The following is a 14,187-nucleotide window of genomic DNA, read 5'->3' as shown; positions in this document are numbered from 1 at the left end:
TTTTTCTTATATTTTACCTGGTTTAGTAGAGAGCTCAGATTCAGGTAGACTAAGAATATCTACTTCCTTGATGTCCTTTCTTGCTATTGAGTAACTGATTTGGAGGGGAAAAGGCAATGGCAAAAGGGAAAAAAGAATCAATTTTTCATAAGTAATCTACCTAAGATCAAGTAGTACTAAGTAGTGCATAAAGAAACTGAAATATCAATTTTAAAATCATTTTGCTTATAAAATGTGGAACACAAAAAAGGCATATACATTCATCTAAAAGAAAGAGAATACTCTAAACACAAAAGTAGTTTTTATTTAAAAGGGGTACATGCCTTAATGAATATTAATTTGAGAAAATTACATTATTCTGAAGTTTCAATCTACAAAATATCTCTAAAATAATCAGAAAACTGTAATTTAATATAATATAAAATGTTTTAGATAGAAACTAGGTATTTTAACATTTACTGGGTTTTTTTTTTCAGTTTTCCAGTTTACCTTACTGAAAAATTTACTTAGATGCAGTATAGATGTACTTAAATGATTCTGGAGGATTAGTGTCAAAATTCTAAAACCAAAATGTATGTATTTAGAACAAAGGAAAAAAACTGTAGATTCTTTTTATTTTTTTAGGAGGCAAGATAAGAGTTTAGATGAGAGGAAAAGTTTCAGGAAAAAAGTGATTCTCAAAGAGGGCAGATCAAAATAATTATTAACAAAAAAATATATTTTTGAAAACAACTAAAAAGTTATCTTTGATCATATGAAAAAACCTAGATAATTTCAATTAAATATCAAACTTCCATGGCTAGAGGTAAATACACAACTTTAAATGTCACTGCAAAAGAAAATGTCTGTCATTGTAAAACTTACAAATTTATAGAGAAGTTTTGGGAAAAAACAGCATCATAATGTTTCCACTATATACCTCAAAAGGTAATTAATATCCATTGAAAAGCAAAACCTTTCATCCTAAGTTACATTTTGCCCCCACCACATTTGACTTATTAATAAATATTACATTACTCACAATTTGGAATCTGCAAAAGATCGAACTAAACACTGGTCTTTTTTCACCATGATGTCATCATTACAGCTGGGAGATATTACCTAAAATTTCCAATAAAAAGGCAAACTGGTTCAAAGTTTTCCTGATCTAATATTTTAACTTCAACTTATGGTAAGTAGAATAGCTTAATTATCAATGAATAAGTTATATATTCCTCAAATCTATGCACATCAGTTTTACTTACTCACAGGATAGCTATGAAAAGTTGCTTTATAAAAACATTCAAGTGTTTATACAAAGAGCAAACTGTTAAAGCGTAATTAAAATATCTGCATCCCAGATACACTATACTTAATTTATCTATAGTCACTAACTAAACCACAAATTGTAATGGCATTGAGGCAGCACTTAATTTCTCATGATCCAATTTATCAATCAGACTCAGCCTAAACACTTACATATGAACTAAAGCAATGGTGTCAAACTCAAATAGAAATGGATCCCTGCAGGCCACAAATGACTTAGAAAGCCAGAGGTTAATAACATTATCTATGCTGCACTGTATCCTTTATTTTGTTAAATGTTTCTCAATTATATCTGAATATGCCCAGTGGCAAGTTTTTCCAACTACACTCAGTCTACAGCCTCCACTTGGACAACTCAGAGCTAAAGTAATAAGTATACATACGGTAAGAAATAACGTTGATTAAAAAAAATAAAAAAAAAAAAAGAAATAACATTGATTTAACAGATCCACTTTGCTTCCCAAGTACTTAAGAGTTTCCATTTTAGAGGTAACTGGTAGAACAGTGGATAGTGTAGGGCCTGGAGTCAGGAAGTTCTGAATTCAAATCTAGTCTCAAGACACTTTACTAGCTGTGTAACCCTGGGCAAGTCATGTAACCCTTGTTAGCCCCAGTTTCCTCAACTGTAAAATGAGGATGATAATAGCACCTACCTTGCTAAATTGTTGTGTGAATCATATGAGATATTTGTAAATGCATTTAGCACAGTGCCTGGTACACAGAAGGCAGTATATAAATGCTTATTCCCTTCCTCAGCTTGATGTTTAGGTAGCTGTTTTTTTAAACTAATTTAAATATTAACATTATAAAAATTTGGGGAAAAGACACGTTTCAGCAACTTAACCCTTGAAAATATAAAAATCCCTCCTCCCAATATTAACATATTTGAACAATTAAATTGCAAACACTGTCTGCATGAATTATGAGGGCTCCAAATTTTAAAAATCTTAACATACACAGAAACCCAATAATTGCCTGATGTATCCTTCCTCTTTTCTACTAGAAAAGGCCACGTATACATTATTAAAATTATTAGCAGTTATAACAGTCATCCAGAAGATCTGATTTTACCCTTCCCATAGAGAAGATTAAATATTTTTGGCTAAAAAAGAATATAAATATTTCTAATTTGGATGGTGGCTAAAAAAATGTTTTGGCAAAGTGCAACTTGATAATCCTAGACTTAAAAACCATTTGTCATTTGTCCATCTACATAAGTGCAAAGGTCCACAAGTATTTCAGATCCAATGCACCAGAGAAACAGATCCGAAAACTAGAGAAACGTAAAAAATGTATCTATCAACCATTAAGCAGTATCTACTGTGTACATAGGACTAAACCAAAGAAAATACAAAAAGAAAGATATGGTCTATAATCTAGAGCAGATTTTGATCTTGCTGAGGAAAAAAAAGATAAGAGATGAAACAAATAATAGGCCATTATAATAATCCAAATAGGTAATCAGGTAATATAAAAAATAAAGAATACAGTAGAGTTCAAAGAATGGGAGAATGAAAGTGTTTCAGATAACTAGCAAAGGCCTATGAAGGTACAACTTGATTAGGCCCTGGAAGATCAGGTAGAATATGCAAAGGCAGCAGTGAAGGAGAAAGACGTATCTCATCAGCAAATATTATTGATTCTTCCTGTGAAATGTTTCTAGCCTCCCATTCTTCTCTGTTGTCACATTCCTAATCCAGGTCCTAATTATTTGAATCTTGGTTTAGTGAAACAAATTCCTAACCAGTTTTCCCTGACTATGGATGCTCTACAACCCACCCCCATTTCAAAGTTACCATGAAGAATGCTGTCAGATAAATTTTCCTTAAACACAACCTGGCCCTTGTTTCTTCAACATGAACCTTCCTTCCAATTTGGGAAAAGTCATCTAATTATTCCACCACATAACTTTTTTCATTGTTTACATACTGAACTTCAGTTACTTTGTTCCCTGATGCCTGATAGCCTTTCCGTCCCTCTGGCCCGTCTTTTAAAAGCCACATTTCCCCCAAATTGTCTCACCACTCTAAACTTCACTAATCTTCCTCTCCAATTAACTGGTACTACACAAAGCCTATACCACACAAAAATTTGATTATATCCTGACACCATTTACTGTTTATGTGTGTGTGTGTGTGTGTGCATGCGCATGTGTGTATGTATGTATGCATGTATGTATGTATGTACGTACGTATGTGTGTGTAGAGCACTGTGCTAGATACTGGGGAAGATGTCAGGTTTAGTTAAAACATGGTTCCTATCCTCAAGGAATTTCCAGCCTAACACAGAGATAAAACACATACAGAGACATTAAAAAATAATATGCGCATTTGACACTCAGCTTATCATCTCCTCTTCTTTTTCCTTTGTCACCCCAAAAAGATACTTCAAAATCCATGCCATTGATGTTTCTAAGGCTTAGCGAAGCTGTGAGCTGGTTGGAAAATTGCCTCTTTTTGGAAAGCAATTTGGAATTGTTGCTTTAAAAAACAGATCCATAGATGCCACTGCTAGGCATACAGTCCAATAAGGTCAAAGATAAAGGCATAAGTCCCATACATACTAAGATATAGATGAATCAGTCTTTTTGTGTCAGCAAAGTGTGCAGAAACTTTTGTGGCCATAAGAACTGGAATCTGCTCATCAATTGGGAAATGTATCACATTAAAGTCCAGAAGTATTACTCCCCTATAAGAAGGACAACTATAAAGAATTCAAAAAAGCATGTAAAGGCTGGTATGAAGTGAAGCACAGTTATGTAAGCAGAGAAAAAATAGATAATAACTAAAACAATATAAACGGAAAGAACAAAAAGTGAAATGGAATGCTATGTAATTATAATGAAGTCTTTTCCTCTCTCAAGTAAAATTTATCTTTTCTTAAATGTATTGTAGTGCTTTCAATAGACCTATCTCCTTTCCATTTCTCATCTCTTGTATCAGTGATTTGTGCACATGTAAACTCCTTGACAAAAAAGAGCCTGAGTTATATACCTGGTATGTAGCACAGTATTAAGTACCCAATAGGAACTTAAATATTTTGTTGACATTTAAAAACCTAATTAAGAAATTTCAAACAAAGTTCCACATAAAATCTGAGCGAGGAAAAGGTTTTTCCTTACAAAAAAATTTGAAAAAATTTTATGTAGGAGACAGGATTTCAGTTAGGTTTTAAAGAATGGGTATTAATTCAAAAGGAGAAGAATGAGGTGTTCCAAGTAATATGGCACAGCACAAAGATATAAGAGGTAGAAAAACCTGAAAGCATATCTGAGTGACAGAAAGAAAAGTAATTAGACTGAGGCATAGAATATATAAAAGGTATTGTATTTTTATGGAATAAGGCTATAAAGATAGAGTTGTCACCAAGTTTTGGAGGGGTCGGAATTCCACTCAAAAGAGTTTAAACTTTACTCAGGTAATTAAGTCAAAAAAGATTGAATGGGGGGAAGCTAAAGTGACACAGTGAATAGAGAACTGGCTCTGGAGTCAGGAGGTCCTGAATTCAAATCTGGCCTCAGACACTTGACATTTACCAGGTGTATGAGCCTAAGCAATTCAGTTAACCCTGATTGTCTCGGGAAAAAAAAGATTGAATGGAAGTGACATGGTAGTCTGATGGAAGAATGAAGGATGGATTGGAAATGGAAAAGAGTAGAGGCTGGAAGACCTGTTAGGAAGATACAGTGATGGTTCAAGTAGGTAGGAATGAGAAGAAAGAATAGATAAAAAAAAAAAAGACAGAAGGTAGAGTCATTAAGATTTGTTAACCTACTGTATTTGAGAGCTGAAAGAGAAGGAAGATTCAAAGATCAAGGTTTTGAAATATAAGGAGACTAGTATTGCTACTGATGGAAATACTGAAATCACAAACAAGAGAAGGTTTAGGGAAAAAAGATATGTTCGTGTGTATATATACATATATATGTTCATGTATATCAGCAGGATATCCAGGTAAAGCTATGCTAGAGGCAGTTGTAGATGGAGGTCTGGACCTGATAGAAGTGACAGTGAGATTAAAGGGAAAAGAGGAGAAAAGACAGAACCGTAGGGAACACCCAACTTAAGTGGTTCAGAAGAGAATGAGAAGCCAGTTAAGCAGGACAGAGACAAGAAGGAAGACATCCAAGAACACAGTGAGTCTGAAGCTAAGTAAAGAAAGAGAATCTGGAAGCAGATAGTATTCAACATCGAGTGCTACTATAGAGAGGTTAAGCAATATGACACTGAAAAAATGCCACTGGATTTGCTGTTTCGGAAGTCACTGTTGCCCTTAGAAACTAGATTTAAAGGGGTTGATTAAGAAGGAGAGGTGTCAAGTATAAATAGCTTTTTAAAGAAATTTGGCAGTGAAGGACAGAAATAAGACTGTAAATGGATGGTCAGAAAAGTTAAGAGAGGCTTTTTTAGAAGTCAGAAAGTTTGTTTGTGGGAATAAGGAGAGCAAACAGAGATAAAAGAAGCTCGAAACACAGAAGATGACTGCTTGAACAAGGCCCGGGGGGCTGATGGTCGGGGCAGGGGTAAGGAGGGAGATGGGATCAAGAATGTAGGTAAAGGGGGCAGCTAGGTGGCACAGTAAGTAGAGTGCTGGCCCTGGAGTCAGGAGGACCTGAGTTCAAATCTGGTCTCAGACACTTGACACACTTACTAGCTGTGTGACCTTGGGCAAGTCACTTAGCCCCAATTGCTCTGCCTTACCCCTTGTAAAAAAAAAAAAAAGGACTGTAGGTAAAGGAATAATTAGCTTAGTGAGGAACAGGAATATCTTTTTCTTTAACCAGAGGGAAAGAAAAGAGTGGAAAATGATGAGAAAGAGATAAAGGGAGTTGAGGTAATTCCTGTCAGATGAATTTTTCATTCAAAGAGTCTTTTCAGTGAATTAGGAGGCTAAGACATTTGCCAGAAGTATAAGGGACAATTGCTGGGGCCATTTCTTATGAAGCCTAAGACAGTGCTGGGCATATGACAGGTGCCCAATGGTCTAAGTGCTAGACTTAGAGTCAAGAAAACTTGGGTGTGAATCCTGGCTCTGACAGCTACAGGACTTTGGAGAAGGTCCTCTTTAAACCTGAGTATCCTCACTGACAAAACAGAGATAACAAGATCAGCAGTATCTACTGCACAGGGGTATCATGAAGCTCAAATAGGAATGTATGAGATGTGCTTTGCAAACTTTAAAGTACTATTATTATTCTAGGTATATATTCATAAAAGCATGATGGAAGAAATAGGGATGGGACATACATTATTTAGAGAGCCAACTACCTGGCTAGACTGAAGGTGCTGAAGTATAGAGTATAGTGCTGAACAGCAGGAGACAAGGCCAAATTATAAGGAGCTTTGACCTGGAAGCAGAAGAGAGTTGTCTGAAGTTTTTGAGCAGAGGAGCATCTTAAGGAAACCATCATTTTACAAAGATAATACAACAGTATGTAGAATCAGTTGAAAGGGGAAAGACGGTGGAAGCAAGGAAACCAAATAAAATGCTGCTGGAGTGGTCTGACAAGCTTAATCCCTAGAATCCTACAACAGTAGTGAGAACAGAGAAGATATGGGGATACAAGAAATACTGGGAAGGAATGACTTAATAACTCATTGGATATAGTGGATGAAGGGCAAGGAAAAGTCAAAAGACAGTAAAAGAAATCATTTGAATCTACTACTCTGTTTGAGAGCGTAATTTTTCATATGAAAAACTGTCAAAATATCAAAGGTTCTACGTTTTATCCCCCAAGAATATAAAGTAGAACAAATATTTTAAATGTTTTATTAACTGGCTAAAGTAAACTAACTTACCAAGGCAGGGTACCACTCAGTTTTCTCTGAAGTAGAACTCACACTCACTACTTTCCCTAATAATTCATCATTAAGACGTCTTTTATCTTCATCTTCTTCTTCACTACTTTCTTCTTCTTTTTCATCTTCTGTCCTACAGTATTGAAAACATTAATTCACAATTAACTAAAATATGACTGCAATATAAATTAGCAATAATGACATAACTAAGGTGGTAGAATTATAGCAAATATAGTTCAGAATGAAGAGAACACTCTTCATTCATGAATTCTCCTGCTACATTCTGCTAGCCCTGGAAAAACAATGAATGAGCTCAGATTTGTGAGGCACCTCTCACCCCGTTCTGCTAGCTCAGTAACATAAAGGAGGTCCAATATAAGTTTTCATTTCACTCTAAAAGCAGCTCTTAAAACTTTCACAAAATATGTACATTTCTTGTTATGCTACTATAAAGCATTTTCAGGTTTATTTGGGGGAAAAAAACCCAAAACAAAAAAAAGACTTCAGAAGTCAAAACATAATTAAAATTTCATCATGTTACAATAAAGCTTGCTTAAATCTTCATTTTTTAACCAGGTGTTATTGAGAGACAAGAGAGAACCCACATAAGTAAATTTTCCAGGTAAATGAAACTTACTCAAGTACCAACTGGTGTTTTATTTTAAACATTTTCATGGAAAATACTCCTAGAATTTAGTTTCTATTTCCTCCATCTTTTAAACAAAATACAATGAACATCATTTTAACCTTTCCCTGAGAGCTCAAGGGCATCACTATGAACTATTTATTACCTAATATGTGATAATAAGAGGGATCCATGTCCTTAGGGGAGTGATCACTAATACCCCAGAATATTGGGCTTTTTCAATTCTTAAGTCTTCATGGTAATTTTTCTGTCACTTCCCTTTACTCTGTCAGGATATCATTTCTTCTTCTTCTTTTTGTCATCACACTTGCCTTGGGAATTGCCCAGGACTCCAATTTACTTCTTCAAATCTACTGCTTTGAGACACCAGATAACTAACCTTGTCATAATGGTATTTGAAATAAGAGTAAACGGGCTCCAAAAGGGATCTATGATTACAAGAGATGATTTAATACATAAACTTTTTAACACTGAGGTTTTTTTTGCTTTTATTTTGCTCTTTAGCTGGGTTCCTGAGAGTTGAAACTGGTCAACACTGGCCTTGTTGGACAATTAACTTCCAGATAAATGAATTATTGCTGTACTATTACTCTGTTTTATATATTTTTGTTATTTTAAAAATACTATTTTTTCAAAATCTCTAAATATTCCTAACAGTAATATTGAGATTCATCACATTCAATTTAAAATTTAATTCTGGGGCTTGACTACCAGACAAAAGAATACGGGTAAGAGTGAGGACTGTTCAAAATAATGAAATATCTAACAAGACAAGATTTACTCTGCACTGAACACAAGGTAATGAAATAGTCAAATTCTGGTTCATCTGAAATGTTAAGGTTTTTTTTTAGACTGAACTGGATTAATAAAATTGATTTAGTCACTCATAATCACTTTTTACAATTGTGTCTTTCAACAGTTATAAAACATAGAAATAATAATGTGGAAAAACTCACACAGGAAGAGAAGACCTCCTTCCTCTGTTGGATTTCTTTCCAATTACTGGAGTGCCAAAGTGCTCTGGATTTGTTAGTGGAAGCTGGTCAAGCGTCTAGAGAAGAGCATATGAGTTATCTCACAGGTTTTCCACTACAGTGAGCTTGTAATTTTAAGATTAAAATTGTCTCCTTACCTCACTCTCTGCAAAATGTCTTTCCCCTTTGAGGCACAGGGAGGTTCGTCTTAATGTCCTTTCATCACCATCATCAAACACTGCAGTAAGTCAAAAAGTAGCAAGGATTTTATTCAATATTCCATTATAAAATATATAATGAATTTCATAAAAAATATTCAACAGAAAACTTTCTTAAAACTTTTTTGACTGAACCTATGATTTCACTGTTGAGGGAGAAACTGACTTTACCAATGCACGTTGTACTTACTGAGCAATGTAAGAGTTTTAAAGAGTTGCCTAAGGGTTACAATGTGTCAGATTTGCCCTGGGTTACAGAGTGTCAGAGACAGGCCTGAAATCTAGTGAGGTCTTCCTGACTGAGCAGCTGACTATTCACTATACCTCAACATTGTATCTCACTATTCACTATATCTCAACATGATATCATTACAACTATTTGGTACTGAATATTTACAAACTGATTAAGATTTTATTAATTATCTCTTATGACCTGTATGGAAAATCAATATTTATTTCATTTTTCAATGCAAACTGACACAGGTTTATTCTGATTAGACCATTTTTCTTTTCCTATTCAAACTGCAGCTCCAGCCAAGAAATCTTGATTGCTATACATTTATTTAAAGCAAAAACAACAGAAAATTAAGCCCCCTCAGTACATTCTTTCTTTTCCCTAAAAGCAGTTCTAACAACTTGAAAAGTTGGTTTTGAGCAGCATGATTTTTTCCCACCATCTCTGAAAATGCTACTGAGTATGTGGAATGACATTAAGTATCCATCTGCAAAATATTATTTCAACCTAAAAACCTGTCTTTTGAGAAGAAAGGGACATTAATACACTAGAAATCAAGGAGAATTTTTTTTAATTAAAGCAATGTCAGAAAAAAAAATCAAGTAGAACAAGAACATATAATTACAATTTTACCTTTAATTAGAAAGAGACTTTTCATAACAAAGTAAATTGAAGTTACAACGGACCTTTTTTTCCTCTTCATGTTCTAATATTGTAAATACTTAACAGTAAGAAAATGGTCTACAAGCAGAGGTCAAACCTCTGAGGTGGCCTAGAGTTCACATGGGGTCCAGAATACTCTCCACTCTGGCCTGAACCGGGTTAAGACATAATTGGGAAATATTTAACACAGATAGTTAGTAGTAATATGTGGCTTTCTAAATTATTTTGTGGCTTCTAGGGCTATTTATGTAAGGTTTAGAGGCCTGTTTCTACTGAAGTTTGACACCACTGGTCTACTTTTTAGTCATTAAGTATAGCTAAGGCCTATAAATAAAGTCAGTGTACCAGTAATAGAATGACTAGTATTAGAATCATGTGGCTGATTTTGGACGTCATGGTGATATAAAAGTCATAGTTCCTGTTCCACTGTTTCAACTAAGGATATGTACAGATGATATTATAAATCATAATTAATAGTTATTTATTAAATTTAGGAAATTTTAAAAATAACAAATTTATTATCAATTTTAAAATTAATTACTACTGTAAGGATCATAAAGAATAGAGAATGCACTAAAATAACTATGGTATCATTCTGAAGCAATGTTTTATAACAAACTGAAAAATGATTATCAAAGACTAGTTTAAGAAATTATTAATTTCCTTCTAGAGAAATATGCAGTCAACAGCTGTAGAAATTAGGCAATTCTAAAATTTAATCTTCTGAAGATTAAACTTTTGTTTAAATAATTCAAACTTATTTTTCATTTAAAAGACTCCTGCTCATCCCCTTTGAACCTAGTCTCTTTCCTCCTTGCAGAATGCTATGAGACTAATCTCTAAATACCACTTCTATTGTATAGTTTACCTGCTCAAAAGCATTCAAAGACTTCTTTATTTCCTAATGGGATCATTAACACTTCTGCCTGGGTTTCAGATCCTCTATACTATAGTTCCACTATTCATAAACAACCTATTTTCCACTTTTTCCCAAGATTCACCTACCCCTTTGATCAGACTAGTCTCACTAAACTAAAAACAAAACAAAACAAAAAAACCCCAAACACCATGCACAATTTCAATTCTGTTTCCCTCACAAAGAAATGTGCTTTTTCCCTTTCTTATAAATGTGACTCATCTTTCAGGAGCTCATTTCAAGTCCTACCCTCCTACATGAAGCCTTTTCTGACTATTCCAGCTCTGTTTGATTTTCTTTACTTACTGAGGTCATCACCAAGAGAAGGATGATAACAAAAAAGGATCTTAAAAATTTCTGATTATGTTCATTTTCATATATAATGATCTTTTCAGATAAAAAGTACCTTAAAAGGAAGGCTTTCAATGACAAAAAATGTTAAAAACTCTTTGACAAAATAGATGTTAACATAAAATAAAATAGTAACATAAATTATATATCTAGCACTACTCTACTCTTTCAGAGACAATCACTAAAAAATAACTAATTTTTAAGAGTAAGAATTATTAATATAAAATTTTGTAAAAAATTCCTACCTTCTAAAATTTATATAAACAAATTTACCTCCAAATCCCACATTTTAAAAAGTATTTTAAGACTATCAAAGCATTTTGTATCACCCCATTTGATATAATTTAGTTATACAAAATCTATGTCACCTTCAGAAGATTAAAGTCAAAATGTTGACATTGACTGATCTTCCTTAAACTGAAGATTTTAATAGTAGATCAGTTTCAGTTTTGTACTGATTTAATGTTAAATCCTGCCCTCCTCTCTTTACCTTTATTTATCATATACGAATGCTACACACATCTATATATGTATATATAATCATTTCACAGCTAATATTTGTCTACAAAGAACTAGATCTGTGCCTATGCTGATACTAGTGCTGAGCTTAGAAGCAGATTAACAGAGAGCTACAGAGAGCTACTGTCCTCATTAGTGATGATCACATCAGGACAATAGTTAATCTGGTAAAACAGCCAATTGCGCTTGAGTTTCATTGAGTTCACTGTTTTGTTCCTAAAGCTACTTGTTGCTTTTAAACACATCTCTTTTAATGTGCTAAAAAAGCCCTTGAGATCCACTAGCACTAATTATATAAGCAAAAATTGGTAAAATTCTTAAAATTTGGTAATCCTTGCTAGGGAAAAAAATCCAACTGGTGAACTTCAGCAGACACATAAATACATGCATATGTAACATATCAAAATGTCAACTGCTTAAAACTCAATTTGAGATTGAATCACAGGTATGAAATTGGCTAGGCAGATTAACAGAATGCTGATGATTTTCAACTAGAAAATAATTAGTATCAACCAAAAGTTTTTAAAATGCATTTGTGCTACACTGATATGAAATGATCAGAGTGGAGGAAAAGATTTTCAGTTAGTGGGGCTTTCTCCCTCAGAAATCTCAGCAGCAGAAACACAATTATATAGTTTATTTTTAAAAACTGAGTAAAAATTACTTTTTATCAACTTTCACTATCTAGCCCTAAGCATATAAAATATGTAAAATTGATCCAACAAACATTTGTTAAAAGCCTATTAAGCACAAGGAGCTGTATTAGAGTGTGGGTATAGACCCCAAAATGATTAAGCCACTGTTCTAATAAAGTTTATATTCTGTTGGGGGTATACAACATGTATACAGATGAAATAAAGATAGCTGAAGAAGAAAGTACTATCAACTGGGGTGAGAGGGAGCATGAAGTCTTTACGGAGGAGAGGACATCTAAGGGAACACAAATTCAGAGAAGAGATAAGGAGGGATAGAAATTACGAAGTCTGGGGACCAGCTAATAGTACAGTTTGGTTGGAATTTAAGAGAATGAGAAAAGAAGTAATGTGAGAAGTCTAGGAAGGTAAATGGAATACCAGGCAGAGAAATTTTTATCTTATCCTATAGGATAATAATAATAGAAAGTCACTGAACACTTCTGGGTGGGAATTGATATGGTAAGACCTATGCATTAGGAAGATCATTTTGGCAGCTATACAGAGAGGATGGATTGGAGAGTGGGCAGCTGGAAGACAAATTAACAATCTGTTGAAATAGTTTAGGTGAGGTAACGAAGGCCTGCACTAGGCAATGACAGTGTGGGTAGAGATAGGGAAGATGATGATTTCTATTCTGGATATAATAAATTTAGAGTTGCCAGGGGTTCATCCCAGTGGAAATATCCAGTAGGCAGTTGGCAACGTAAGCCTGGGAGTTAAGGAGTTACATTAAGAATTCAATGTATACATATAGGAATCAGCTGTTAAGGGAGAGAACTGAACCCTGGGGAGGTGATGAGAAGTTAGCGAAAACATCTGGTAAGAAACTTTGTTAAATAAAATAAAAATAACAAAGGCGGCAGTAGAATGCATTACAAAATTATGCCAGGTGGTGTGCTATAGCAATCCCTTAAACCACATCCTGTGGAGGCAAGTCCGAAATGTGGCCATAAGAAACTCCTAAAACTTTTCTTCTTCTCTCCTCAAGCCTCTTGTACCAGTCCTTCCCCAATAGTTTTCCAATTGAAGATCACACCTCAAACTTGACACGGAAAAAGAGGAGATTCTCGGTGTGCTCTTTTCTCCTTCTAAACATCTCAAAACACGCTAACATTATTCATCATTCTCTCTCTGGTACTGTTTCATTATTTGTATCCTCAGTACATTCCATGGGACCTAACACATAGCAGATACCTAACAAATACTTGTTGATTGAATGATCTCTTTCTGTCTCATCTGACAAAGAGCTTCCACAACCATCCTTTCCCTTATCTACTGGCTCAACCCTTGACTAGTATAAACATACACGTCTCTCTACCCCCTCTTTTAAAAAGATAAAACACTTAACCCCGTCATCATCTCAAACCATAGCATACATTGTCCTCTCTCTGTTCTGTATCTGCATGTGTGTTTTCTCTCCCCTGTTCCTTTCCTCCCTCTCTCCCCTCGTTCCTTCACTCCCTGCTTTCTCCAACAGCCAAACTCCTAGAAAGCTTGTGTAGTTTCCATGCCTCCACTTCCTCTCCACTAAATTCCCAAATTTTTCTAATATGGCTTATATTCTTATCAATAACTGAAACTGCTCTGTCCAATGTAAACCAATTCTTCATAACCTATTTGCAGCATTCTGACAATGGTGACCACCATCTGCTTCACTAATACTTTTTCCTTTCTGTATTTTTATGACACTGTTCTCTCCTGGCTTTCCTCCTATCTGACTGATCCTTCTCAGTTTCCTTTGGTGGATTATCCATATCATGCTCCCTAATAGTGGGTGTACCCCAGATCTGTTTTAAACCTCCTTTTCTCTCATGAACTCCCACATTATAATCTCTATGCAGATGACTTCTAACATACCCCTAGTCTT

The 14,187-nt window shown here is 34.5% G+C and overlaps 1 protein-coding gene across 2 annotated transcripts in view; it reads right to left on the bottom strand.

Annotated features, from left to right (window-relative positions):
• ARID4A (AT-rich interaction domain 4A) overlaps window positions 1–14,187 on the bottom strand; it is an 83,119-nt gene that overhangs the window by 47,799 nt on the left and 21,133 nt on the right. For both annotated transcript variants that reach the window (XM_036734918.1, XM_036734919.1), the window contains exons 6-10: window positions 8,882–8,961; window positions 8,706–8,800; window positions 7,104–7,236; window positions 1,022–1,101; window positions 18–94 (exon numbers count right to left, since the gene is read on the bottom strand). In XM_036734918.1, the coding sequence (XP_036590813.1) occupies window positions 18–94; window positions 1,022–1,101; window positions 7,104–7,236; window positions 8,706–8,800; window positions 8,882–8,961 (465 nt within the window). The remainder of the gene's footprint in view (window positions 1–17; window positions 95–1,021; window positions 1,102–7,103; window positions 7,237–8,705; window positions 8,801–8,881; window positions 8,962–14,187) is intronic.

This window comes from Trichosurus vulpecula, chromosome 8 (assembly GCF_011100635.1).
Source record: "Trichosurus vulpecula isolate mTriVul1 chromosome 8, mTriVul1.pri, whole genome shotgun sequence".
NCBI classification, from domain to species: Eukaryota; Metazoa; Chordata; class Mammalia; order Diprotodontia; family Phalangeridae; genus Trichosurus; species Trichosurus vulpecula.
This window is presented reverse-complemented; position numbering and strand designations above follow the sequence as displayed.